Here is a 27,098-nt window from a genome sequence, read left to right on the forward strand (position 1 = left end):
AGCACAAGCAACTAAAAGGAATCCATCAATGACCGAATCCTGCAAGCAATAGTGTCTGTTGGGGGGTTTTGTCAGAATTAGCCCATGACCAGACATTTCACACTCCAAAATTATCCCTTGCCGTATTCAGAATGTCACGACGACGTTTCGTTAGGGCCTCAGACACGAAAATGCCCGACTTGGCAAGTTTACTTTTGCTCTTGAAAACTATCCTTGCCATTTCGCTGTTTTTCAATGTCACAATCACCGGTGTAATATCTTTATGGCCTTGTGTAGTGGAATTATTTAGACGGTAGTGGTAAATATTCTTAATGTCATTTTGCGAAAAACCGGCGACTCCCATTTTCTGTGTCGTTATATTCGTTGTTGTTGCTTTCAAATATCCAACGGGTAACTGCTTCACACCATTGAAAACTAGGCTATCTAGCAGCTTTTCTTGTTCAAAATCGTCCATTCTACTTTCCATCTGTGCCATGCGATTTTTTAACCCTTGAATTTCTGCTTTCAAACTTTTGTACGATTGTAATATGCTGAAACTTGTGTAAACTCAAGGTGCATACATTTCACTAATTATCGGGTCGCAGGATTGCTTTAAAAATTCCCCATTTGTCTGTTGTATCCCTTACTTTTCTACTTTTCTGTATGCCCGCGTTTTTCTAAAACTTCCTCAGTAATCTTTCCATCATTGATTTTTGCGTTCTTGCAATCTCATCCTCGCTAGCAACAATCCTCTCCAACAGCTGAGATGACGAGCTCGCTGGCTCGCTGATTTTGAGCGCAGCGTACCATATGCTTTGTTTTTAGATTTTGGGAGAGTTGTTAGCTTCTTCAAACACAAACTTTACTCCTTTTTCCCGTTTTTTGCAACGCTTCCTTTATATTAATTTCATACGATACCAACCTTTTTTCACCGACTCCTATTTCCTTGTGATCTCCGCAGCAGAAAACAATCAGAGTCCTGATTGTCCGCAGCAGAAAACAATCAGAGTCCGCAGCAGAAAACAATCAGAGTCCTGCAAATCGTTAAAGATAGGAAAGGCCGAGACAACTTTATTGTTTTCTGCTGCGGAGATCACAAGGAAATAGGACTCGGTGAAAAAAGGCTGGTATCGTATGAAGTATGTTGGTATGGTACAGAGAATATTAATACTATTAGTCAATGAATTTTTCAGCCAGATTTAAGCTTTGAAAAATCAAAACATTTAAAGCGCGTCTGAGCCCGAATTTATGTAAAAAAGGAAAGGAATATATCAATGAGCAGCAGAAAGCAAATTCATATAAACGGGAAAAAAGAAAGTTTATCTAGTAATAAAATGAATTACATACTATGGTATCCCGCAATCACTATTTTTACATAGCATAACTATTACATAAAATTACATAAACTATTACTTTAGTAAATATAATAAACTATAAAATATTGAAAAAACATATATAAATCATAGACTATTACTTAATTAAGTACACTTGTTCAGGCGGCGTACTTCAAGTACTGAGTTACGAACAACAAGATTGTGTACGCCCATATGATATAATTGGTGTATTTAAGTAATAAAAGTACTTTAAATAACAATTTTCCAGAAATAAAAAATCATGAATAGATAATAGAGAGAGAAGAGAGTACATGTATTGTAAACCATTTTTATATATTATATTACTAGATTCTGTAAAACATTAAAAAAAAAAATAATAAAAAATCTTTGATAGAGGAGGCATAAATCTTAATCTTAAATGGTGTTTTACTTCGGTCAGTCTTTGACCTATTAAGATCAAAATCTTTGATAGAATAGCATTAATATTCTCTGTACCAGTCACCATGCTGACTTTGTTTTTTTATTTACCTTTCTCTCGGGATGCTGGCACATTGACTTTCAGAGGGTCATTGACAACTACTTCTTCTGAAAGCCCAGCACCCCCTGATCCGTCAAAAGAGGCGAGATTTCCGTGTTTTTAGTTAGGTTTTTTTGTTCAGTTTATGTTAAATTCCTGCTGAGTTAATGTTTTAAGCTTTTGTGGCCAGAGCGCACAAATTGACGATTAAAAATGAGTTTATTTCTATATATCGCCATTGATCATTGCTTAATCAAAGCTGGATAGGTGGAAGATCGTGACAGTTGAAGATGTCATCTTTTGTTAAAGATATTCCCAAGGAGAGGGGCAATATAATAGCAGTGGTTTTTTTCAATTTATGGCCGGGCAACCATAGGCTAAAGATGTTTTAGACTATAAGAGGACGTAGGTGTAGAGGATGTAGGACATAGAACTCCCGATATTTGTTGAATGGGGATCACCATATATACCAATCTTGGTAGCCAGTGGCACACCACCTATTCAATAGAGATATCCAGGCTTATTGCTCTAGTTGGGAATTTTTCAACTGATTTTTGGTTTCTCTTTCAATTCTCTTCATGACTATATATTCAGTTAAAGATCTTGATAACTTGGAGAAGGAATGTGTAATATTGCATTTAAGAGACAGGCTGGTTGAGGTTGTATATATTTTTTATTTTGCCAAAAATGAAAATTATATCAAATTAGTGCTTCAAAAGCTCTACTTTTTTGGTATTCTTTATACAAAGTACCGTTTATAACTAAACTCTTTATTAGCAACTTTTTTTATTCATTATATAGAGACAATATCTATATGATGGGTATTGTAAGTAATTTCCAGTGTGGTTGCATCGCAGACCCCTTCCCGTCCTTATACTTGGCCCCAGGCATTACCAAAATAATTTTGCTGTTTCTTTTTTTACCTTTTCATCTCTAAAAAAAATGTTTAAGCGTTATCGGAGAATTTGAACCACAATAACCAAAACCTGATTTTGCAGCAAACCAGGATCCCCAGTCAATGTGCTATGAATATTGATAGTGAATCCAAAGCAGCTATTTTAGCCAATTCTTTTACTGGTATCTGTCAAACATCTTCAGAGAAAGGATAGATTAGCTGGTTATGCTGTTTTTTTTCCGAATTTTATTTTTTTTTTTTATTTTTTTTTTTGAATTTTCAATTAATATATTCCTGAGAATGATTAGCTAGTGCTTTATATTAGCTATCAATTTTAAACAAAAGAATATATTTCTTATATATATTCCTATATAAACAATTGTATAGATCGACAAAATGGGAGATGAACCGAAAGAGAGAGATATATAGAGATTTTGGAAAAAAAACTGTGCCAAGAGATAATTACTAATAAGTTGGTAAATCGACAAAAGGAGGGTAGAGGGAGTAGATAGAGATAGAGTGTGAAACATCATAATTGAAAATATATAAACGAAAATCTGAGAAAAGTTTGCAAATTCAAAAGCAATCAGAAGGATGACAGTGAGTATTGAATTTTCTCTTTTTCAATAGAAAAGGTGGTTACTATAGAAGTAAAACATATTAAATTGTGAATTTTGTGTTGTATGACATAAAAAATTTTAGTATTTCGGAAGCTTGGTTTTATTGGTTCTGATTTTTGGTTTGGTCTGATTTTTGGTTTGTTTCTGTGTTCCATAAGATTAAAACACATTTAGTTATGAATTTAGTTTCGCAATATTTCACCAGTCCCTTTTATTTCAGAAAGTCCGTTTTGATAGATAGCCAAACAAAATCCATCGTTCCTGAGTCTTATTTCCTCTTAAACATTAGGCTTTTAAAGTAGTATTTTGACCTTAACTTTTGATTTGTAGGTCGAAAGCTTGACACCACAGCTAGTAAGTGCTGGAAGGATTCGAATGACGTACCCTGAGCAGAAGGCTGCCGACGAGCACTTCGAAAATCTCCGACGTCAGTATGCCGAATGCCTACATCGACTGAGAGGACTCTGTGATGAAGCCACTGATGTGGCCGCTTTTATGAAACAATCTGGTAACTAACTTACTCTGTTGTAGTTTAATAGTTCTGTTTAACTTTTGTTGTTGTTATTGTTATTATATATATATATATATATATATATATATATATATATATATATATATATATATATATATATATATATATATATATATATACATATAAATAATAAACTGTTACTTATTGTCTTTATACGAGGGATAATTAACTTTTCTTCGATAACAGGAAAATCGGGCATTTTCTTCGATGAATTAATGGAAAATTCTCATCCTTTAACACATTAAGAGTTTTTCATCTCTCTCATTTGACAATTTTAATTAATTTTTTATCTGGGTTTCACGGATAAAAATTAGGACATGCGAACAAGTAAATCATCTTAAAAGATGTCATATTTGACAGTAGATAATAACTTATTATCCCAAAAATAAGTTTGTATGTGAATACAGGTGAGATTTCAGATTAGGGGCAAAATTCATAACGATTTTTGTCATATTTTTCCTTCTTGAACATATTACTGTAACTTTATTTTTCTCATTCAGAGGAAGCGATAAAAGCCCAGTCTAACATGTGTGAAGATTCTATCAATGGAAAACAAGCCTTAAAGTTGGTTGAAGGAACATCCACCATGGCAAGGTTAGCCAACAGGGTGCTGATGGTTGCTAAGCAAGAGACTGAAAACTCCGAAGATCCTCAGTACATTCAAAAGCTACGTGGAGCCATGTCGAATCTCCAAGCAGGTAATTTAATAATCTCCTTGTTAACTACGCCCTAGCCTTTGTATAAAAGTTTCTGCTCAACAGTTATGCCCTGAACTCAATCATTCAGGGACATTTAGATCTCCGACATCAATGCATTTTAAAAGCTATGTGGACCCGTGTCTAATCTTCGAGCAGCTAGTATATATCATTGTGTTGCGAAAGCAACACTTTGGTTTTGTCGTGTTTTTTTTTTTTTTTTTGTTCCTAGCACCCCGATTTCATCTTATTCCTAGAAAGTGGTAAGGGTCTAACCTCTGCGGTTTTTATGGAAAGTGTGGACCTTAGGCCGGATTGATGAATATGACTTTACATTTTGGAAAGCTTCGTAGAACTCTTGCCTGGGGCCAAAAAGGATGGTTTTTGCTTGTCCTTGAGCCAGAGCCTATAGTGTGTGAAGTGAAGAGGAGTTGTATAGCCTATGTCAGAGAGGACTATCTGAAGTTATGCAGCCAAGCTTTCGTTTCATCAAACCATGTTTCTGCTTTCGAGTGGAAAGCTCCGTTCTAGCAGGCAAGCAGGCAGGCACCAGTTTCAAATTGAAGATGGACTAAAATCTATAAGTGTTAAATATATGCGACAGTTACCCTGCCCCACAGCCAATATATCTTCTTTGAGTGATAAATAGAAAAATTTAGAGAAGCAAAAAAGCGGCATTTTCCCACGGGTCCGAAAGTGCTGCCATCTATTGTTTCTACCCATTTCTGTTCGTGATTTCAGCTGAGTTTATCATTCGGTTTTTCGCACTTGGGATTGCGGTAGGGAAATGGTATCAGATGTGCCTCTTAAACTTAAAAGTTCTCTCATTGCTAAAGAAATTAGAGTTTATCCTTTGCTCCTTTCTAAGTGATGACGTTAGAAAGTTGGCCTACGGCAAAAAAGTCAACTTTCGAACTAAGACAGATAGATTTTTTTTTTCGACGGCAGTCGATAGCTTTTGATGAGTTGATCAAAGTGTATGTCATTCATTTTTTTGTACAAAAATTCCTTCATGAGATATATCAGTTAGAAAGTTTAAAGGGGTTGATAACTTCAGTAGTAAGGTACACACTGAAACCAAAAATAGGCCGATACCAATTGTGAGACATATAGGGGAGTTATAAGCAACAGTCGGCTGTTAGCTCATAATCATCCTCGGCAATGAGGGGTTCGCAACTCTTACTAGTTGGTGTACCTATTTTTTGTTTCCGTTGTATTTGATGGTAAGACCAATTTGGTTCCAGTGGTAAGACATGTAGGGGACTTGTAAGTAATAATCAGCTGTAAGGCTACAATCATATTTAGCAATGAGGAGTTTGCAACTTTTGTGAGTTGGTGTACCTAGTATGTATTTTAGCATCCTTACAGATTAACAACTTCAGCGTTTAGTCGCAGCGAGGAAACAAAACCAAAGTGTTGCTCTCGCAACACTTTACTCGGCGAAGCCGAGCAAAGGTTGCCGCAACACCTCACGTTGCCCATGCAACGTAGATCTAGTTTTCTTATAAATTACGCCCTTGTTATAATATACGAAGGTATCTGTTCATACGTTATGCCCTGAACTCAATCATTCAGGGAAATTTAGATCTCCGACATCAATGCATTTTAAAAGCTATATGGACCCATGTCTAATCTCCAAGCAGCTAGTATAGATAATTTCCTTATAAACTACGCCCTTGTTATAATATACGAAAGTACCTGTTCATGATGTATGCCTTTATCTCAATCATTTAAGGCTATTTATATCTCAGACCTCAATGTATTTAAAAAGCTTTTGGACCCGTGTCTAATCTCCAAGCAAGTAATATAAACAATCTCCTTGTAAACTACACCCTTGTCTTTATGTATAAATGTAACTGCTCGTAAATTATGCCCTGATTTCAATCATTCAATGACATCTAAATCTCAGACCTCGATGCATTAAAATAGCTACTTAGAGCCATGACTAATCTCCAAACAGATACTGTAAATCTAAGCAATATGCCCTAGTCTTAATGCACGAAGGTGTCTTTTCAGAAATTATGCCCTGATCACGAAATTCTAACACAGTCAAAGTGTGGACTTCAACGCATTAAAAAGTGACTTGGACTCCAAGCAGGCAATACAAATAATCATCTCGTGAAGCATACCCTGGTTTTAATACAACTGGTCCAAAAATTGGGTTTCTTTGCGTTCAAAGTAAAGGAAAAAATTTGTTTGAACGTTGAATTATGAATCATATATCATCCGCAAATATTGTCCTCAGGTAACCATATTGGAATGTCGTATTTGCTTATGTTATAAAAAATCGGTCCCAAAGCAGAGCCTTGTGTCACTCACTCTTTTACTTTTTACAATGCTCGTTGAAATAACAATAGTCGCCTTACTTTTTTGTTTGAAGACCTAAAATCGAATAATTTTGATTATTTCAAAAAGCCGATCATTTTCAAGAAATTATCCTGTCATTAGCTTATCGTATCTAATAAAATGGGAATAATAGACTGTAGAAATAAAGTGCCCCCCCCCTTGAGAATTTTGGAGTTGCAAAAAAGTCCTAAATACTACAAGAATACAAACCAAAATACTAAATACTACCGGTATATAATACCAAAAATACTTTGTATTTTGCGATATTTTAGTCAAGTTTGCAACAAAAAAATAATTGATTTTTTTTGCTACGTGTAGTTGTATGATTTAGTGACTTTTTTTTACTTATAAAGTAACGTCCGTATAAACTAAATAAAAAATACATAAAAGTAAGTAACCTCCCCCCATTTTCCCCAAAAAGAAAAAACGATGGGTCTTAGAACCTACCTACTAACTTTATAAGTATATTCCAGTTATATTTGTAATATACCTCCTATATCATGCTTTGGGATTTGGATGGGACGTGGCTGTTTTAAGTTTTTGTTAATAATGGATATCAAATAACGATTAAAAAAAACCAATAAATATAGAATGACACATATATGTTTCCTAATGGGACGTTATTCTTTTTTGTGTTTTAAATGTTAAGCATTCTATCTCTTTTAGCGGTAACTCCATTAGTACAAGATGCGAAATGTGTAGCTTTGGACATCAAAGACCAAAAAGCCATAAGCAAGTGGAGAGAATCATCTCAAGCTGTAAGTATAATTTTTTCTTATTTTTTGTACATCTTTTATACTACTTATTTATTCTGAAAAAAAACAGGTATGATTATGATTTTTGCTCATCTTTTTATATAGTTTATGTGAAGCGATAGTGGCTATCGCTCCACATATAACTTGTATAGCCATATGCTCCGCATAACTTTTTATAGCCATAGTGGAGAGAATCATCTCACGCCGTTAGAATTAAATTCTGTCATTGTTTTTTTTTTTTTGCATAGTTTATGCTACTCATTTGTTCTTGAAAAAAAAAAAAAATTGAAAAAAGGTTTGACTATGATTTTTGCGCAAGTCTTTTTATAGTTTATGTCATTTTAATTAATTATTCTAATTTTGTGGATTAATTTCGTAGACACGGGGGAGACTTGAACTTTGTTCAGTGCAGCAAGCTTACTCATTCCAAAAATGAGCTTAAAGCTACATTAAGCTTACAGCTACATTAAAGCTTAAAGCTACACGGCGGAGACTTGAACCTTGTTTAGTGCAGCAAATTTACTCATTCCAAAAGTGAGCTTAAAGCTACATTAAGCTTACAGCTACATTAAAGCTTAAAGCTACACGGTGGAGACTTGAACTTTGTTTAGTGCAGCAAATTTACTCATTCCAAAAGTGAGCTTAAAGCTACATTAAGCTTACAGCTACATTAAAGCTTAAAGCTACACGGCGGAGACTTGAACTTTGTTTAGTGCAGCAAATTAACTCATTCCAAAAGTGAGCTTAAAGCTACATTAAGCTTACAGCTACATTAAAGCTTAAAGCTACACGGCGGAGACTTGAACTTTGTTTAGTGCAGCAAATTTACTCATTCCAAAAGTGGGCTTAAAGCTACATTAAGCTTACAGCTACATTAAAGCTTAAAGCTACACAGCGGAGACTTGAACTTTGTTTAGTGCAGCAAGTTTACTCATTCCAAAAGTGAGCTTAAAGCTACATTAAGCTTACAGCTACATTAAAGCTTAAAGCTACACGGCGGAGACTTGAACTTTGTTTAGTGCAGCAAATTTACTCATTCCAAAAGTGGGCTTAAAGCTACATTAAGCTTACAGCTACATCAAAGCTTAAAGCCACACGGCGGTGACTTGAACTTTGTTTAGTGCAGCAAGTTTACTCATTCCAAAAGTGAGCTTAAAGCTACATTTGATACAATTTACTCTTTTAAAGAAATTTGAAGATATAATTTTCAAAATAAGTCCAGTTGTAATTTTTCTGTACTTCTCAATTTCTGCCGAATTGTCTCATAACTACGAAGTAACGTGAAACTCTGTTCTAGTATAACAGACCATTTATAGCATAAATATAAGTTTTAAAATATAACTTTGGTTAAAGATAAATTTTGATTGAAATGGGTGATTTTAGAGAAAATAAACCAATTACCTTCACAACTATCTTTAATAGTCCATTAATTTTAAATAAAATTGCATATGTAATTTTAATTTATATATATATGTCAAGTAATTTTCTCAATAAATTTAAAATAAGTTTGAAGTTTTAAATACCTAGTTAATTTAAGAATAAATTGGAATTAATTTTGTCACATCTATTTTTTGCCGTTTGTGTTACTTTGTTATTTTGATTTCATAGCTACGACGTGTCTTGAGACTTTATTTTAGTAGAGGAGTATTATTTATCCTATTTATGAGGTCATATATCCTTGGTGTCTCAAGTGCAGAATTTCATCAATGTGTCGATTTGGCAACACTGACGATAATGTGACACTGTCCTAAAAACCCTGCAACTTTTAAATTACCAAATGAAAAATTGTTGGTTCTCAGGTATAGATAGACCTAATGTGCCAGGGGCAAAAATGTTCTTATTTTGATATCCTTGGTAATTTATCAAAAACTTTGTAAATTATCCATCACTTGTCTGGTCTATCTTCTCAAATGAGCAATCTATCGTATTAACCATGTTTTGCACTCCCGGCCACAAAACAAAAGTGAACCTTGAAAGGAGGTTTTAAGATTTAGAAGAAAATGGGAAAGCAACCATTAAAAAGCAGTACTTGACACTATTATTTTAGTTGAATACTCTCTAAACCATCATCTTGGAGACTGTATCTTAAATTACACTATTTTAGCTGAAAATTTTCTAAATTCCAACTTCCATTATTACTACCAAATTACTTCCATTATCTACCAATAATAGTTTGCTTTCTCTTTTATAAGTAGCTTTCATTGGGGCATAACAGAACTGGTTCAAACGGGTTTGAGCGTTTGCTCCGCTCCCGGAACGAACGCATGTGAGCAATAAAAAGCAATAATCTCGTACTTTTTGAGAATACCCAAGAAAATTAAACGTACATACAAGATGGAAGCACATGCTCTGCAAACATTGTATGCAACCAAATTTCTAGCTGTATTCATTTAAAAGGCCAACTGCATTGACTGGAAGAGCCAAATATTTCTACTTTTATCAAAATGTTTCAACTTTTTTTATCAAAACATTATCATTATCTACCAATAATAGTTTGCTTTCTCTTTTATAAGCAGCTTTCATAGGGGCATAACAGAACTGGTTCAAACGGGTTTGAGCGTTTGTTCCTTGCACGCTTGTTATTATGGCACCAGAATGAAAATATATTTCTAATATATTTTTCTAAATATATTTCTAATAGTTCATTTATTGTGATGGTTCAGACACAGTATTTACGTTTTTTTTTTATCAATCAGGATATCGGTACCTGCGCAACGCAGACCAGTCAGCGTGCGAAAAAGTTAAGTAAATTTAATCGGACTATGGAAAGCAGATGGGTTTTGGATAAATTACCGAGAACGTCAAAATAAAACATTTTTCACCTGGCCCCTTCTTAGGTCCATTTATACCATAGAATCAGTGGTTTTTCTTTTGGTTGTTTAAAAATCGCAAGGTTTTTACGAAAGTGTCGCATTACCGACAGTGTTGCCTAATTGAACCGTGAAAATCAATAAGCAAAACTAATCAGTATAATTTGACAGAACTTTTTGTCTATAAATATTCAAAAACGATCTTTTCGTTAGACTCCCAAAGAGAAATATACACCTTCAAAGGAAAGCTACATCTTCTTTAGCTGTTTAAAGTCTATTTTTTAGCTTGAGCTTTGTGGATTTTTCAGCCATGCTTCTTTTTTTTAAATTTGGCACCCGCAGCTCACAAAAACTGCACGTTAAGGTCTTTTTAATTAAAAATTCCATCCTGATTTTCTTAGTTTTTAAGATATATACAGTTGTGCTAGTTCCCACTTAGCCAGTTATCCTTTGTAATTTACTAATATGATAAAAATAATGTTATAAAATAATATATACAAATGTTATAATACATAAAATAATGATATAAAAATAATATAATTATATAAAATAATATAATAAAAGTAATATACTTTACATAAATAATATTTATAACTCCGAATATAATAAATCGTTGGTACTTTACAAAGTTTTGATTTGAAAGCTGAAAAATATCATTGATCATTATCGCGGCCTATAATTCTTTTTTTTATAGCTTTTGTCATCCTTTTTTTAATTCTCTATCTCAGGATAATTACTCATCCCATAAGTGAGGTAAATTTTCCTTGAAGTTTCAAGTGCAGAAATTTATCTTTAATAATTTACCTTTAACAAAGCTCCACGTTCTGTTGCTGCTATGAAACAAAGCCCTTGAACTTTGAATGATATTTATGAACAAATAAATATGATAAATACAAATAAATAAAAAATAGATATATGTACAATAAATATACATATATATATATGCATATACATATTTATATATATATGTATACATATATATATATATATATATATATATATATATATATATATATATATATATGTATATATATATATATATATATATATATATATATATATATATATATATATATATATATATGTATATATATATATATATATATATATATATATATATATATATATATATATATATATATATATATATATATATATATATATATATATATACATATAGACGAAAATAAATAAATGAGGATAATAAATGAAAAGATAAGTTTTAACGTTTACTTCTCTGAAACGGAGTTGATAAATATCTGAATTTCACAAGCTTGTCTGACCCTTAATTTGGCCAAATCCAGTGCTTAGGTTTTTTTTTATCTATTTTGGCGTTTAATCAAACAATGAATTGATTATTAGCTTTATGCAGTCATTTATATACAATATATATATATATATATATATATATATATATATATATATATATATATATATATATATATATATATATACATATATATATATATATATATATATATATATATATACATATATATATATATATATATATATATATATATATATATATATATATATATATTTATATATATATATATATATATATATATATATATATATATATATTTATATATTTATATATATATATATATATATATATATATATATATATATATATATATATATATATATATATATATATATATATACATATTTATATATATATATATATATATATATATATATATATATAATATATGGCTTCATTGTTTGATGGCGTTTAATCAAACAATGAAGTGATTACTAGCCTTATGCAGTCATTAAATAAAAAAAAATAGTTTTTTGAACTGAAAGTAAGGAGTCACATTAAAAGTAAAACGAACAGAAATTACTTCGTATATGAAATGGGTTGTCCCCTCCGCAATCCCTCGCTCTTTACGCTAAAGCTTTTCATTGTTCTAAAAAGCAGAATTGTGGCAAAGAGTCAAACTTTAGCGTAAAGAGCGAGGGATTGCGGAGGGGACAACCCATTTCATATACAGAGTAATTTCTGTTCGTTTTAAGTTTTAATGTCACTCCTTACTTTCAGTTCAAAAAACTAGTTTTTTTATTTAATTTCTGAACGTTTTTGAATTAATGCATTTTTGATTTTGGCTCTCCGCACATAAATTATTAAAATGAAATTTTCATATTAATTCTTTTTTGGCTAAATGGCTTTCTCTTAGTTTTGATTAGACGATTTTGAGAAATAAGGGGTGGGGAAGGAGGCCTAGTTGCCCTCCAATTTTTCGGTTACTTAAAAAGGCAACTAGACCTTTTAACTTTTAACGAACGTTTTTATTAGTAAAAAATATACGTAACTTAAGAATTAACTTACGTAACAAACTTTTTATATTCTTATATTTTTATTATGTATATGAGGGGGTTTGTCCCATCGTTAATACCTCGCTCTTTACACTAAATCTTAAGTTTTGTCCCAAATCTTTAAGAATGACCTCTGAATCAGAAAGGCCGTAGAATAAATAGTTGAAATTACTAAAAATACTTTAGCTTAAAGAGTAAGGTATTTATCTCCTCCTAAATACCTCGCTCTTTATGCTAAAGTATTTTTAGAACCCCTCATATGCATAATAATCTCTGTTCATTTTAAGTTTTATTGCTACTTCTTACTTTCAGTTGAAAAAACTTTTTCATGTTTATTTTTTCATTTTTTTTTTTTTATATATTAATGCTAGAAGATCCCGCGCCCTTTTCATTTCATTGAATTTCTCTTCCCCCATGACATATTCCCCCAAGGTAAGATCCTCCCACATAGCCCCCTCTCCTCAACCCCACCCCCAAACCAAAAAAATCCCCCTGAAAACGTCTGTACACTTCCCAATAACCATTACTGTATGTAAACACTGGACAAAGTTTGTAACTTGCAGCCCCTCCCCCAGGGACTTTGGGGGAGTGAGTCATTCCAAAGACATAGTTATTATGGTTTTCGACTATGCGGAACAAAATGGCTATCTCAAAATTTTGATCCATTGACTTTGGGAAAAAACGAGCGTGGGAGGGGGCCTAGGTGCCCTCCAATTTTTTTGGTCACTTAAAAAGGGCACTAGAACTTTTCATTTCCGTTAGAATGAGCCCTATTGCGAGATTCTAGGACTACTTGCTCGATACGATCACCCCTGAAAAAAAAAGAAACAAACAAACAAATAAATAAACACGCAACCGTGATCTGTCTTCTGGCAAAAAATACGAAATTCCACATTTTTGTAGATAGGAGCTTGAAAGTTTTGCTTTAGGGTTCTCTGATACGCTGAATGCGATGGTGTGATTTTCGTTAAGATTCTTTGACTTTTAGGGGGTGTTTCCCCCTATTTTCCAAAATAAGGCAAATTTTCTCAGGCTCGTAACTTTTGATGACAAAGATTAAATTTGATGAAACTTATATATTTAGAATCAGCATGAAAATTCGATTCTTTTGATATATCTTTTAGCATCAAAATTCCGTTTTTTAGAGTTTCGTTTACTATTGAGCCGGGTCGCTCCTTACTACAGTTCGTTACCACGAACTGTTTGATTAGGTGTTATTATCACTTGTTAAAAAATAAGAATGAGGATTAATGCCCAAAAATAATTGAAAGTCTTTTCCCCAAAGAACATCAGATAACTTTTTTTTTTAATAGTCTTCAGATATTTTATAGTTTAATAAATTTTCTTCTACTTTTCTTAAAGTCTTGACAAATATGAAATGACAAAGCTACTAGTGACAGTCTATTACAGGCTGTAAATTTCACTTAAACAAATAATCAATTTTCGGCGCACTAACCCGTATATACGGTCTTATTTTCTATTTCTACCCAGACCTAGATTTTCGTCTACAGCTGGGGTAAAGTGAGGTTAACTTCAGTCGATTTGCTATTGATGGCATCATGATGGATAAAAGGAGGAGGATTAGAGTGGGCATGGAATAAGGAGAGGGGGAGGTAAGTCTTGAAGGGGGAGAGAAGTATTTAAAAAAGAAAAGAATATGTAGGGATAGGGGGAATAGTGTATTAAAGGTTATGATTTTTATGTAAGATTGACAGGAGTGTCATCAACTGCGAGGTGAGGAGGTAAATGCTCCCTTCCTAGATTTTGGAAAATACTTTTTTCGGTATTTTTGCTGAATACTATTTTGTTACCTATCTTGTTTGGTACTTTCAATGGAAAAAAAAAATCTGGAAAAAACCAAGGGACAGTAAAAAAAATACCTGGCGTTTCTGTCAACAAGGTTAGTAGAACTCATAGAACTGTTTAGTAGAACTCTGCACAAGTTTTGTTTGTAGACTTTTAAAGATCGAAAAACTGTCACGGGAGCCTATTACGTATGAATTTCAAGGAAATAAAAGCAGAATCATCTAAAAGCGTTCAGGAAAGCGTCATCGTGAAATCTTCTTCCATCATAATTGTGTCCCAGTGCATTCTTCACCCATTAAAAAAAGTTCTGAGATCATTTTCGTGGAAATTACCGTCATATCCAGCTTATAGCCTAAGCCTAGCTCCATCTGAAATTTATTTATTCCCAAAGCTCTATTTTAATAGCCTCTATTTTATGTAACCTCTATTTTAATAGCATCCATGGAGCAAAACACGCAACAAAATATAGCTCATAAAGGGGTTTCTTCATTTCTTCAACAATGGCCTGAAAGGACTGAAACACTAACTGGAGAAATACGTTGATTTTAACGGAGGTTACCCTGAAATCCATTGTAGTAGAGATTTTTTAAAGAATTGCGTAGTTCCGCGTATTTTTTTTTAATCTCCCTTGAAAAATAAATTTACTCCCCCCCCCTTATATCTTAAAAAAATATGCACGCCCGTGATATGGGTTAACTGACGCCACTGATTTACTCTAATCCTCACAATTAGTCTTCAACCCAGGAATATTTAAGTAAGGCCTAGGCTTTTTACACTACTCAGACCTGGATTTTTGTTGTTACCCTAGAGGCATGATTTGTTTCTGGGCTTTTTTCACTTAGTACAATCCTTTCTCTGTATTTCAAATTTTTATCGTTAGCTAATTTGCTTTCATATTGTCATCATCAGCCTTTTTCTAATTTTTCCTTTTAGCCTTTTCCTTTTTAATCTTTCCTTTTTTTCTGTTTTTAATTTAATTTTAATTGTAACTGAAAAAGTTACAATTTGCTACTTTCTTTATGTTTTAATGTCTCAATAACTCACCTTCTTTACATTTTTTAGCTAATTGAATCTGTTGGTCAAGTACGACGAGGTGTAACAATGGATGACACCATCAACGGGTTCGATCAGTACGGTCAAGGTAACAATCTTATGGTAGTCTTCTAAAGTGATTTTAGACTATAGTTTTATTACCTGAACAGATGCTGGATCAAATAGAAAAAATATTGCAATATATGAGTAGGTTAGCATCCATCATGCATCTAACAAGAATGGTGGTACATATATATATATATTTAATTTTGCTTGTTTTATTAGCCATGCATAGAAATATTTTTGTATTGAGAAAGTTAAATGGATTCTAGGACTAAACAAATCAGTGCTAATTACTCTTACTATACTTAATTAACTACTTAATTAATTACTTACTGCTTAATTAATTACTTACTACTTAATTAATTACTTACTTAAAGAATTACTATTCTTTAATTTTACAAAATTTATTGCTATTATAAAGAAACAAAACTAAAAATATGAATGAAAAGCCTTAAAAGTGGAAACAAGAAACCGTAGAGATTAAAACTATTGCAATATATGAGTAGATGAGCATCCATCTACCAAAAATGATGGTAGATGGAATCTACCATCATTTGGTAGACCATCAAAAATGATGGTCTACCAAAAAATCCATCTAACAAAAATGATGGTATACATATATATAGTTTTCTTCAAAATATTGTACATTGTTCCTGTCTTCTGCATCCCTGGGCTTATTTTCTCCAAAACTAGAAAAAGTATGAATATGCGTATATAACCTTTAGTCAATATAGAAAATTTTCTACTAATCACCGAACGCAATTTAAAAAAAGAAGAAAAATATTAAACAAATTACGCTAAATTTACAAGAAATATTTTATATTTTTTTAATTTTATGTTTTACGTTTTTTTTTTTGCGTTTTTAGCTATTTACGACCGTTATAAAAGCTACATTCCAAAAGACCTGTCGTAATAAGAATTTCAAATATATAATAACAATAAGAATTATTAATAACAATAAAATATTTTTAATAATATTATTTAAAATTCTTAGTAATAATAAGGATTGCAAGTTTGGTATTAATTTTAGCAGGTTCTTCTACAAGTCTGATTTGTAGTTGAAACATGCTACAATCTTTTTCAGGGAAGGAGAGAAGGAGCACATTTTTGTGGTAATATCGTAACGTTATAGTAACGTATATACCATCAATATAGTAACCTTAGCCGTAGATGCTTCCTTTCTTAAGTTCAGGGAATTTTAAAATGTTGTCCCTGAACAATTCTACAATCAAAGATTCAGAATTGATTAAGATAGAAGCAGTTCAATTCTCGCCAAATTAGGCTCCGACAATTTCATTCCTGCCAATCCAGCCCATATCCAACCGGAGTGATATTTTCTATTTGGCTATGCCATTCTACGGTCTATTCCTAACAAGTTAGGTGGGGTCGCCAAACTATTTAGAATTGATTGGGCGGTCTTGTTATAACTTCTAGAGATCAGTATAAGAGGAATAAGAGTGTTTAAGAGGGGTAATCAGTATAAGGGATAAGAGATCACTATAAATGACAGAAAACTAAAAGTCGACACCTACTTACCTTGAATTCTAGAGAAATCATTAGCTTCTCCCGTATTCTGCTAGAGATAGGAATATTCAGATTTAATGAAATTTTAGGTGGGGTCGTCAAGCAGTTTAATTTTTGCCAGATTAGGCTCGGTATCTCCGACATCCCATCCCCCTAACAATACGTTGTAACCGATTTAAACAGAGCCTGGAGAATTAACTAGAGTCAAAGTAGCGTGTAAACATCAAACTCTACCGGTTAATTAAATATTGAAAATATACATATATATATATATATATAGCTGATATCTTGGATACGTTTTAGATGCAGCACAGGTATTTTGAAGACCACACTGCCTTTCCATGATGTAAAAATAACCGTTCCATAGGAACAAATCCTATTGATTAATGCAATTCATACAACAATTCATTTTATCTGATGAGGATGGCTACTGCATATATGACCGAAATATCCAGAGATTCTTAACTTAACTGTCTCTTAAATTTTACCGTCACTGTGTCTGATAGTATCTTACAAACCTTAAACAACTCAAAAATAATGGTTCTAGGAAGGGTAGAGGATGTGTCTTAGGTTAATAGTTGAGAAGGGTCTGAGTTACCAAACTCCTTTAGTCTTAAGTTTTATAAATTATGAGCAAGCGTTTGAATCAGCTAATAGAAGAGCTTTAGCAAGGGTCTTCTCCTTGTATGATAAACCAGACAAATAAATTCAAATGATTAGTGCTATCAGTGCTGAGGTTAAGGTAGGAAATGAGGTTAGTTGCTGGTATTGTATTAAATCAGGAGTTAAGCAGGGTTGTATTCTATCCCCCTTTATATGGATCATTTTGATGGACTTAGTCTTATGGAGCTTATGGAGTCTTATGGAGGATTAGTCTTAGTCTTATGGAGGTTGTTTTCTATCCCCATTTATATGGATCATTTTTATTGACTTTGTCTTAAGGAGCACAGGAAAGGCAATGGAAGAACACGGAATAAAATGGCGAAGAAAAACTTTTCTGCTGATGATATAAGTATTCTTGATGAGAGTGGGAGTGATTTAAGTTAACTTTTAGAGGTTTTGCGAGTTCAGGGTGCTAGAATAGATTTGAAAATTAATGTTAAGAAGACTAAGTCGTTAAGGCTAGGAATAACTGAAGATGAAGAGGTGATGCTGGGTGACGAAAAGGTCGATCAAGTGGACAGCTTCACTTACCTCGGTAGTATTACAAGTAAAGACGGTAGTGAGGGTGCAGTGAAGATATCTAAAGCAGAATAGCCTTGGCCCAGGAATTTTATTCACAGTTGAAAAAATGTTTGGAAGAATAGGAAGATACGTCTCAAATATTGGAAGCTGCGGTGATGACAGTGGTTAAATATGGTTGTGAAGCATCAAAAATGGCGGAAAATTCGCTAGATCTTTTCCAGAAAATTTGCCCACAGATTTTCTTGGGTACCCGACTGACTGACCGTATTTCAAGCAGTATGCTGTACGGAAAGTATGGCTCAATCTTGCCTTCTAGGGCTATAGTGAGAAAGGTTGGGGTGGCTAGGGCACGTTCTGCGGATAAAGGATGACAGAAGCTGTATCGGCCTCAGGTGGCTTGGTGCTGCGGTGAGTTGTTATTGGTAGTAGTAATAACAATTCGCGTGATTTCAATCTTAAGATTATTATGTTTCCTTCCATTATTATTCACATTCCGAGTACATCCTTTGTAATTTACTAATAATACTATATAGTAAGATCATAGAATAATATATACAAATAATATAATACATAAAATAACACCATAGCAGGCGCTAACGAGCCGCTAGTGACCCCTCATTTTGGATACAGTACTGAGGGCTTTTCGGGTCTTTTTCAATGCTATATTTATGTATCTATCTGTTAAACTTTTAACAACTAAGCATAATGAAGCTGCTGAGGCATAAAGCTATAAAGCTGAATGTGATTTCATGTTTAAAACCTTTTTATGGGATAAAATGTATCAGTATTTTTGCTCTCTAAAAATTTCAGTTTATGTGAATAGATCCCATAGCAAGTATAGTGAATAATATCATAACAGGCGTTAGAGGCCACTAGTGACCCTTCAGACAACGTTCTAGTGAGGATTTCTGAATCAAAGACCAATAACTTCAACTATATTTCGGAAAATAACTTTCAATTCTTTCCTTTCTAGAGGGTAATGCGATTTCCCTTCGGGGATTATTATCCCGAAATTGCTTTCGGGGAAGAAATTTCTAAGGATATCTAAGGAATCAAAGAGCAATAACTTCGACTATGTTACGGAAATAACTTTTACTGCTTTGCTTTTTAGAGGTAAAGTTTCTTGAGCCGATTAGCTCAAGTGACCACATGCCAGTCCTCATCTATACAACTCAACTCCAAACCATCAAAATATACTAAGCAATCCTTTACTAATTACAAGATGATGGTGGAAGAGCTGATAGAGCCAATTTGGAAACTCTGATCTCAGATGATTTGGAAGCTTCATGGCTAACCCTCAAAAATACCCTACTAGAGAGCCAAGCGAAACACACCAGTGTGACATGGAAAAAGAAACCGAAAACTCTACCTTTCCTCACCCCAATAATCAAGAAACTATGCAATAGGAAGAAAAAACTTTGGGAGAAGTTCGTGAAACAAAAAACTACAACAGTATACAAGAAGTACAAAATCGCCAGGAACCTCCTCAGAAAAGAAACACGGAAACTCACTGCAAACTACGAAGAACATCTGGCCAAAAATGTCAAGGAAAACCCTAAGTTATTCTGGAAACATATCTCCTTGCAAAAACCAGGCAGACACTCAGTGCCAGACCTGGAAAATAACAGCTCAGTCTCTTCCTGCGCCCCCGAAAAAGCTAACCTTCTGAATCAGCCGTTTGTCTCAGTGTTTTCTAAGGATGACCCCCAGCCAACCCTCACACTAGCAGAACAGGCTCACACTCTCTTCCCAATGTTATACTCACCGGTCACACTCGAAGAAGTAACCGAACAGCTTAAGGAGCTTCATGCCAACAAATCGACTGGACATGATGGTCTGAGTCCACGACTGCTGAAGGAACTAAGCCCTGCTTTATCAGCTTGTCGCTAACACAAGGAAAGCTTCCAAGGGATTGGAAGAAGGCAATAGTCATCCCAATTCATAAGAAGGGTAGCAAAACTTCAGCAGCAAACTGTAGACCTATCGGCCTTACCTATGTGGCATGCAAGGTCATGGAGAGAATTGCCAACAAACGCATCATTAACCAGTTTGAGGCTAACTCACTCATTAGCAGTAGCCAGCATGGTTTTCGTTCTAATAGATCGGTCGATGCAAACCTTCTTAAGTCTTACAGTCTTGTAAGTGACCTACTAGAGAAAGGAGTACCAGTGGGAATAATCTTGCTGGATCTAGCCAAAGCTTTCGACTAAGTTTGTCACCGCTACCTCATTCACAGGCTACGTACCCTATCTCTTAGTCCACAAGTGATCAGTTGAATCGAGGATTTTCTTAGGGACAGAACGCAGCAAGTGAAAGTGACCACATTACCAAACAGTCACGCACTCTCTGATGAAGTCAAAGTCACCAGCGGGGTCCCCCAGGGCAGTGTTCTGGGCCAAAGTCTTTTTAATATATACATAAATGAGCTAGCCCTTATCACCAGTAACAAAACCACTCTTTATGCGGACTATTCAAAGCTCATAGGTCCTGCCAACACCCCTTCTGCCCTCCAATCCCTCCAAACTGATCTCAACCACATGTGCTCCTGGGTCAAAAGATGGTTGCTGGAATTCAACACTGAAAAATGCAAGGTCATGCACTTCGGACACAACAACCCCAAGCAACAGTACCTTATGACCCAAAACCCAGGGAGTCACCATATACTGGAGCATGTCCAGGAGGAGAGAGACCTTGGAGTTGTTGTAGATTCCCAGTTGAATTTTAGCTCCCATTCATAGACGATCTCAGCCAATGCTACCAGAGCCCTAGGCATCATTAAACACAGCATTACCAGCAGAAGTAGACATGTAATCACCAAGCTCTACAAAGGACTAGTACGATCGAGCTTGGAGACGGGGACCATCCTGGCCACTCCTCGATTCGAAAAGGACGAGGTAGTTCTTGAGCAAATTCAATGCCACTAAGCTGATTGCCGTTATGGAAAACAAGCCCTACAGTGAACGGCTGAGGGAACTCAACCTCACCTCTTTAGTCTACAGGCGGAAACGTGGGGACAAGATCCAGGCGCACAAACTCCTCTCTACCAATCAAGAAAATGAGCTCCTGGAGATTGATTCCTCCCACATAATACAAGGACACCCAAAACGAATCCACAAACTTCATGCAAGGACTGGAGCAAGACGCAGCTTCTTCTCGAACCGGATTGTGAACCTCTGGAACAACCTCAAGGAGAACACTTCTTCTGCTGAATCAACAGATGTATTCAAACGCCGTCTGGATGCTGAGTGGAGTGACAAACCGCGGAGATTTGACTGGGATGCGCCAGAATCTTCCACCAGAATCTAATCAACCACGTATGCAACTGTCATCACAAGGAGTGATTCAACAGGATCGAAAGTCCTTATTTCACTCCAAGCTGTGATTGAAAGTAATTTTAAAAGGTAATTTCCTTTTGGGCTATAATCCCAAAATTCCTTTGAGGAACTAATTTCTAATGATTTCTAAGGAATCATTGACCAATAACCTCGACTGTATTTCTGGAAACAACCTTCAGTGCATTCATTTCTAGAGGGGCATGAATTTTCTTTCCGGGTTATAATTCTGAAATTTTCTTCCGGGAAACCGATTTCTAAGGATTTCGGAGAATTTCTAAGGAATCGTAGAGCAAAAACTTCAACTATGTTTCCAAAAACAACTTTCACTGCTCTTACTTCTGCATTATGTAGAAAGAAAAACCTTCACTGAGGCTTTAAAATGGAATCATTTATTCATTTTGCTAGTGTCAAGGACTTTTGTAAAATGAATTCTATAGAAAATTAGGGAAATTTTCTTAATATATCAACTATTACATTTGCGTTGACTTTTCACCAGTTCGGCTGTTGAGTAGCTCGGTCACTACATTAAGTAAGACCATAATACAAACTAATAAAGGATTATAATAACAATAACTATAAAATTTCCAATAGTTAAACAATAATAACAATTAACCCATAAGACAACTGACGGGAGTGAACCCAATGATTTGGTTATTATGTCCAAATATTTTACTCTAGAAAATATTCAGATTTTAATTTATCTGTGTTTACTTCTATCTACAGCAGGGCAGTGTCGAGAATTTTTTTCTTTATAGTATGGAGGGAGGTGTTGGGGGGGGGGGGGGTACCAAAAACAACTCTTACAAATGTCAACAAAAATTGTTTCTATGTATTTTTTTTTGTAGAAGTTTTAAGAAAATTCGTGGGGTAGGGTTTAACCGGGTACTAGATACAGTGAGTGTGAAACTGATAAAGTACAGTGAGTGTGAAACTGATAAGAGACAATTGAGAGGCAATAAAACCTACTAGTGCCATTGAGAGAGCAGCATTAACCAGTAGAACTACAGAAAAATTGAAAAGAAACAATTTTGAATTTTATTAAAATCTGGATTTCAGTTCAGTTTATTTGAACCTAACATGAATTTTCATGAATTAGGCATATTCAGTAGTGTTTAAACCTTTTTGTTATTTATAAATTGTTTGGGTAATGTTAGTACACAATCATAGGCTATTTAAAACGTATAGGAAAAATAAGTACAAAAAGGTAGAGGAAAAATTGGCTTTTAAGTTTTTAGAATTAGCTTCATGATTTAGTTGGATAAATGATTTTTTTTTTCTCATAGACGATCTGAAACTTTCCATTTTTACTCGTTGAATATTTCATTAAATTTTCTTATTAAGTTTGTCATTAATTTTTTTTTCTTATTCAATTTGTCAGAGACAACAGAAGTTTCTATGCTCTTTTTGAGTTTGAAAATGGTACTTTCTATCACTTTCTGTAAGTAAAATTGACTGTTAAAATACTTTAATATTTTGTGGCCAATGTGCCTACGAATCTACAAAGTTGGTTTTATGAATTTTACATCAAATCTAAAGCGTACACCGATTTGACATCGAGATCGATTTAGAAATTGATTCGATATCTGTGTGGATAATTTGTTGCTCATTGACAAAAAAGACCTTCAGTTCTTCTTCAAGGGGAAAAAAGTTAATTTTTTTTAATGATTAAAGGATGATATAAATTTTCATATAAAATTTTGAAAAAAAAGAAATAGAAAGAAAAGAAGAGAAATGATGTATGGCTTACACACTACCACCTTCTAAGCTTATTTTAATTGTTCTGTCAGCATTTCAATCATCTCAGCATGGTGGAAGTAACAACGCGACAAGTCGCAGCCTTGGATCTAACAATGCGACTTGTAGTTCAGGTGCAGACTTACAATCAATGCTTCGACAAATAATCTCTCCTGACAAGGAATTTCACACGTACGCAAATTACCAGCAAATAGAAGGTAGAACTAACAATAGTTGCAAGCATGGTGATTGGCTTAATACCAATATTATAAAATATATATAAAAACATATGCCCCTTAAAGGTACTTCAGACGGGAAAACCTGATGTACGCCTTGCGAACGCGTTCTCGATTACAAGGGTTAATGTGATATCATGTACTATAGTTGTCGGCAGAGGTGTTGCATGTGGGGGAGGAGTAACTCCTACCTTTAAGGGGCATATTATGCAGTTTTTTTGGGAAATCTTGGTTTGATGCTTTATTTGCAATGCTTATATTTTATTCCAATATTCTCGTGTTGTTATCCTGGACTACATTTGAGATAGCCCTTTTTCAGCCCTTTTAGCCCTTTTCACGTACTTTATATAGAAGAATGTAAGCCAGAGCAATCTTCTCTGATGAAGATGGGGGAAGACATGGTGTTCGTTTTTTTTTTTTAAGTGTCGTTTTCCCCTCACAATTGATAACTACAAGAATTCGCACTTTTTGCATATGTCTTTCTCCAAAGGCGATGTTTTCCCATCCTGCCCCCTTTGTTGTTATCCTTGCTAGACCAATAGCTTTCCATCATGTTCCTCATTTACACCTTGGGAATGGTATTACCCCTAAGTGTGGTTTGGAAGGTCGTTATCTCTCGTATACTACCCATTGGGTCCAGTGGATAGTATACGAGTAGGTAATGTTGGATCCAATGGTATTTTATTATCCAATAAAACACAACATCTAATCTCAGTTTTTGGTATTTTGACAATTATTTGCATTTTACAAATGGAGCGAAGCCTTTTTTCGCTATTTGTATTCACCCTTACTCACGAGTTTTTATAATTTCAATAGCTCTGACAGCAGTTCCAATTAACAGGGGGGGGATGTGCCCCCTAACTTTGTTTGTTCTACTCTCCTAGATTTGTAAAAATAATTTTTTTGACATGTTTTCATCGAAAAATACCCTTCTTTGGTACTTGCATTGGAAATAATGACGAATTTACCCTCCTCCCTCTCCCCTTTGATTTCAAAAATATATTATCCTCCCCCCAATTTTCGTCAATTGACGCCACTGTCTGTCGATCACCTCACTACCTATTCATTGGGGGTGTGCTACCTGCAGTTTATAACTGCTAAATTAGGGTATTATTACATTTTTCCTTATTTTTTTTAAAGCAATAACGAATGTTCTCAGTTTAGAAACATTTGCCTGTTTTGTCAGGGATTAGTCATTCTTCTTCTCTCATATTGGTCGTTTTATTTGTTTTGGCTCTTTTACAATCCAAAACATCTTGTGATTCTACATTTCCATTCTTTTACTCGTTGCCTTTCTTGCAAAAGATGAGAAATTCCATCGATCTTCCTCCTTCTGATCTTGGCCTTAGTACTAGACCTCCTGGTTCCTCTACTGAAACCTATTGGTGTCGATACTATCGGCCATTTGTTATAGAGAACCTAGCCTTCTAAAAACAAAGAAAAAAAAAGAAGTGAAAAAAAGAAGTTGCAACATACTAGCTAGCTTGAACGCTATGTAAAAGAAGGACGTTGATTTCAGCCGAGTTAGATTTGAAAAGCTGTCATGTGCTCGAAATTCTTAATCTCCAGTGTTATTTACTGCGCATATTAGTAAAATTTAGATTTCAAAAGTAATGAGCTCATGAAAACACCCATAAAATATTTTTAATAATTTATTATTTTAATTTTGAAGGGGAGAAAGTAAAAATTGAGTCTTTTAAATCTTAGTATGGTAAACGAATTGTCTTGTTGCAGATCAACCTTTTCCTTTTGGGGGTGGGGGCTGTGAAAAAAGATACTTTTAGGAATAAGTAGAGAGGGCTCCATCATTACAGGCTCAAAGAACAACTTTTATTGTTACGAAACTTTATTTTGCTTAAATACTTTGGCGGTTGAAAACTCTCCTTGATTCGTTTTGACCTACTTATTTATTTATTTATTTTATTTTTCATCCACACGCTACATAAAGTAAATATCTTGGAGTAAAAATAAATATAAAAAAAACACAAAGAGAAAAACAAATACACACGCAAAAACAACAAAAAAAAAAACGGATAAGACGGTGGTGAGGGGATAGGCGCGCAGAAGCTGTACTGGAGAGTTATCTGTGAAGAATCTCCAACTTTAACGTTGTATCGGGAACTAAAAATATTCTAACAAGAATCCGGTTTTTTGTCCAATGTGGAGGATACAGAAGAAATTTGCAAAATTTGAAATAATTTATCCGGATTCTTTTTAAATTACCATTATTAAGAAGGGGGAAAAGTACCTGAAGCGTAATGGATAGAATGATCACAGAAAGTAGAAGCGCACGTCTATATAATAATTATATTAAAAAGTCTAATTTAAACTAACTTTGTCCTGTATGTTTGACCGATGTCACGTAACTTTATTCGGATTGTTGTATCCTGCTCTTCATTGCTGTTGTGAAACGTTATTTGCTATTAATTAAACCTTATGTGCATGAATTGAGGTGTATGGGAAAGGCTTAAAATTTGTCATTCACAGACATACTGAGGCTATAAAGATGTATTTATTGATTATGTGACCCATATGCAAGGCCATATTACCCAGTTGACTAATTTATTATCTTACGCGTCACTGCAAAAAAAGCAAAAAGAAGGAGCACTAAAAAAGAACACAGACAGTACAGCACAGTTACTTAAAAACACCATATCGACACTACTGCTGCAGGAGGGACGACCACTCCTGAAACAGCCTTGCGATGAAATTGTCAATATGTTATTGTCAATGAAATTGTCAATATTGTCAATGTTTTTGAACAGCCTGACATGGTTGTGCAGCAGCCACCTCTATTTCAAGGGACGAAATTGTAGTTTTTTTTTTATTAATGTTATAAATCTTTTGAAAAATGTTGAGGTTTTAAATTTTTTGCTCTGTCAAAAATTGCCGCTTTTCTAGGAAAAAATGGTTTAGGCTTGTCACCGTACTTGTGACCCATTACCATAGTTGAGTCCTCAGTATGCAGTCTTATACTTTAGATAGTGGGCCTCAATTTTGGGTCCCTATTATACTAACTTATGTACTTTAGAAAAAATGTGTTCTGTCTAAAGGGAATCAGCTTGTGAATAGCCTGTCTGCCCCACTGCACTTCGACCAGATGCCGCCTATATAAGTTTCTTGCACATATATGAGAAACCTTTATATCGCTTTTCTCTGTGGCTAAAAGTGGTCTTGGCAGGAAAAGTGGTTTTGGTTGCAATAAAATATTAAAAATCTTTTTATCTCATTTAAATTTTAAGATTTAAAATCTCCACCATTTAGCATCATTGGTGTAACAGTCATCATTGGTGTAACAGGTGGTTTGTATTTATAGTTACCATTTCTTCTTTTTTTTCCTTTTTTTGTAGGGAGGTTTGTGGTGCCCACAGTAGT

At 34.1% G+C, this 27,098-nt stretch overlaps 1 protein-coding gene across 2 annotated transcripts in view; it reads left to right on the forward strand.

Moving 5' to 3' along the window:
• Window positions 1–27,098, forward strand: part of LOC136034502 (vinculin-like) — a gene marked incomplete at its 3' end in the record, with an annotated part of 72,437 nt that overhangs the window by 40,346 nt on the left and 4,993 nt on the right. The window contains 5 exon segments of one of the 2 annotated variants that reach the window (XM_065715721.1): window positions 3,676–3,853; window positions 4,378–4,575; window positions 7,585–7,676; window positions 15,677–15,755; window positions 23,541–23,705. In XM_065715721.1, coding sequence (XP_065571793.1) covers window positions 3,676–3,853; window positions 4,378–4,575; window positions 7,585–7,676; window positions 15,677–15,755; window positions 23,541–23,705 — 712 coding nt within the window. 2 annotated transcript variants of the gene reach the window in all.

The sequence above is a fragment of the Artemia franciscana genome, chromosome 13 (assembly GCF_032884065.1).
Source record: "Artemia franciscana chromosome 13, ASM3288406v1, whole genome shotgun sequence".
NCBI classification, from domain to species: domain Eukaryota; kingdom Metazoa; phylum Arthropoda; class Branchiopoda; order Anostraca; family Artemiidae; genus Artemia; species Artemia franciscana.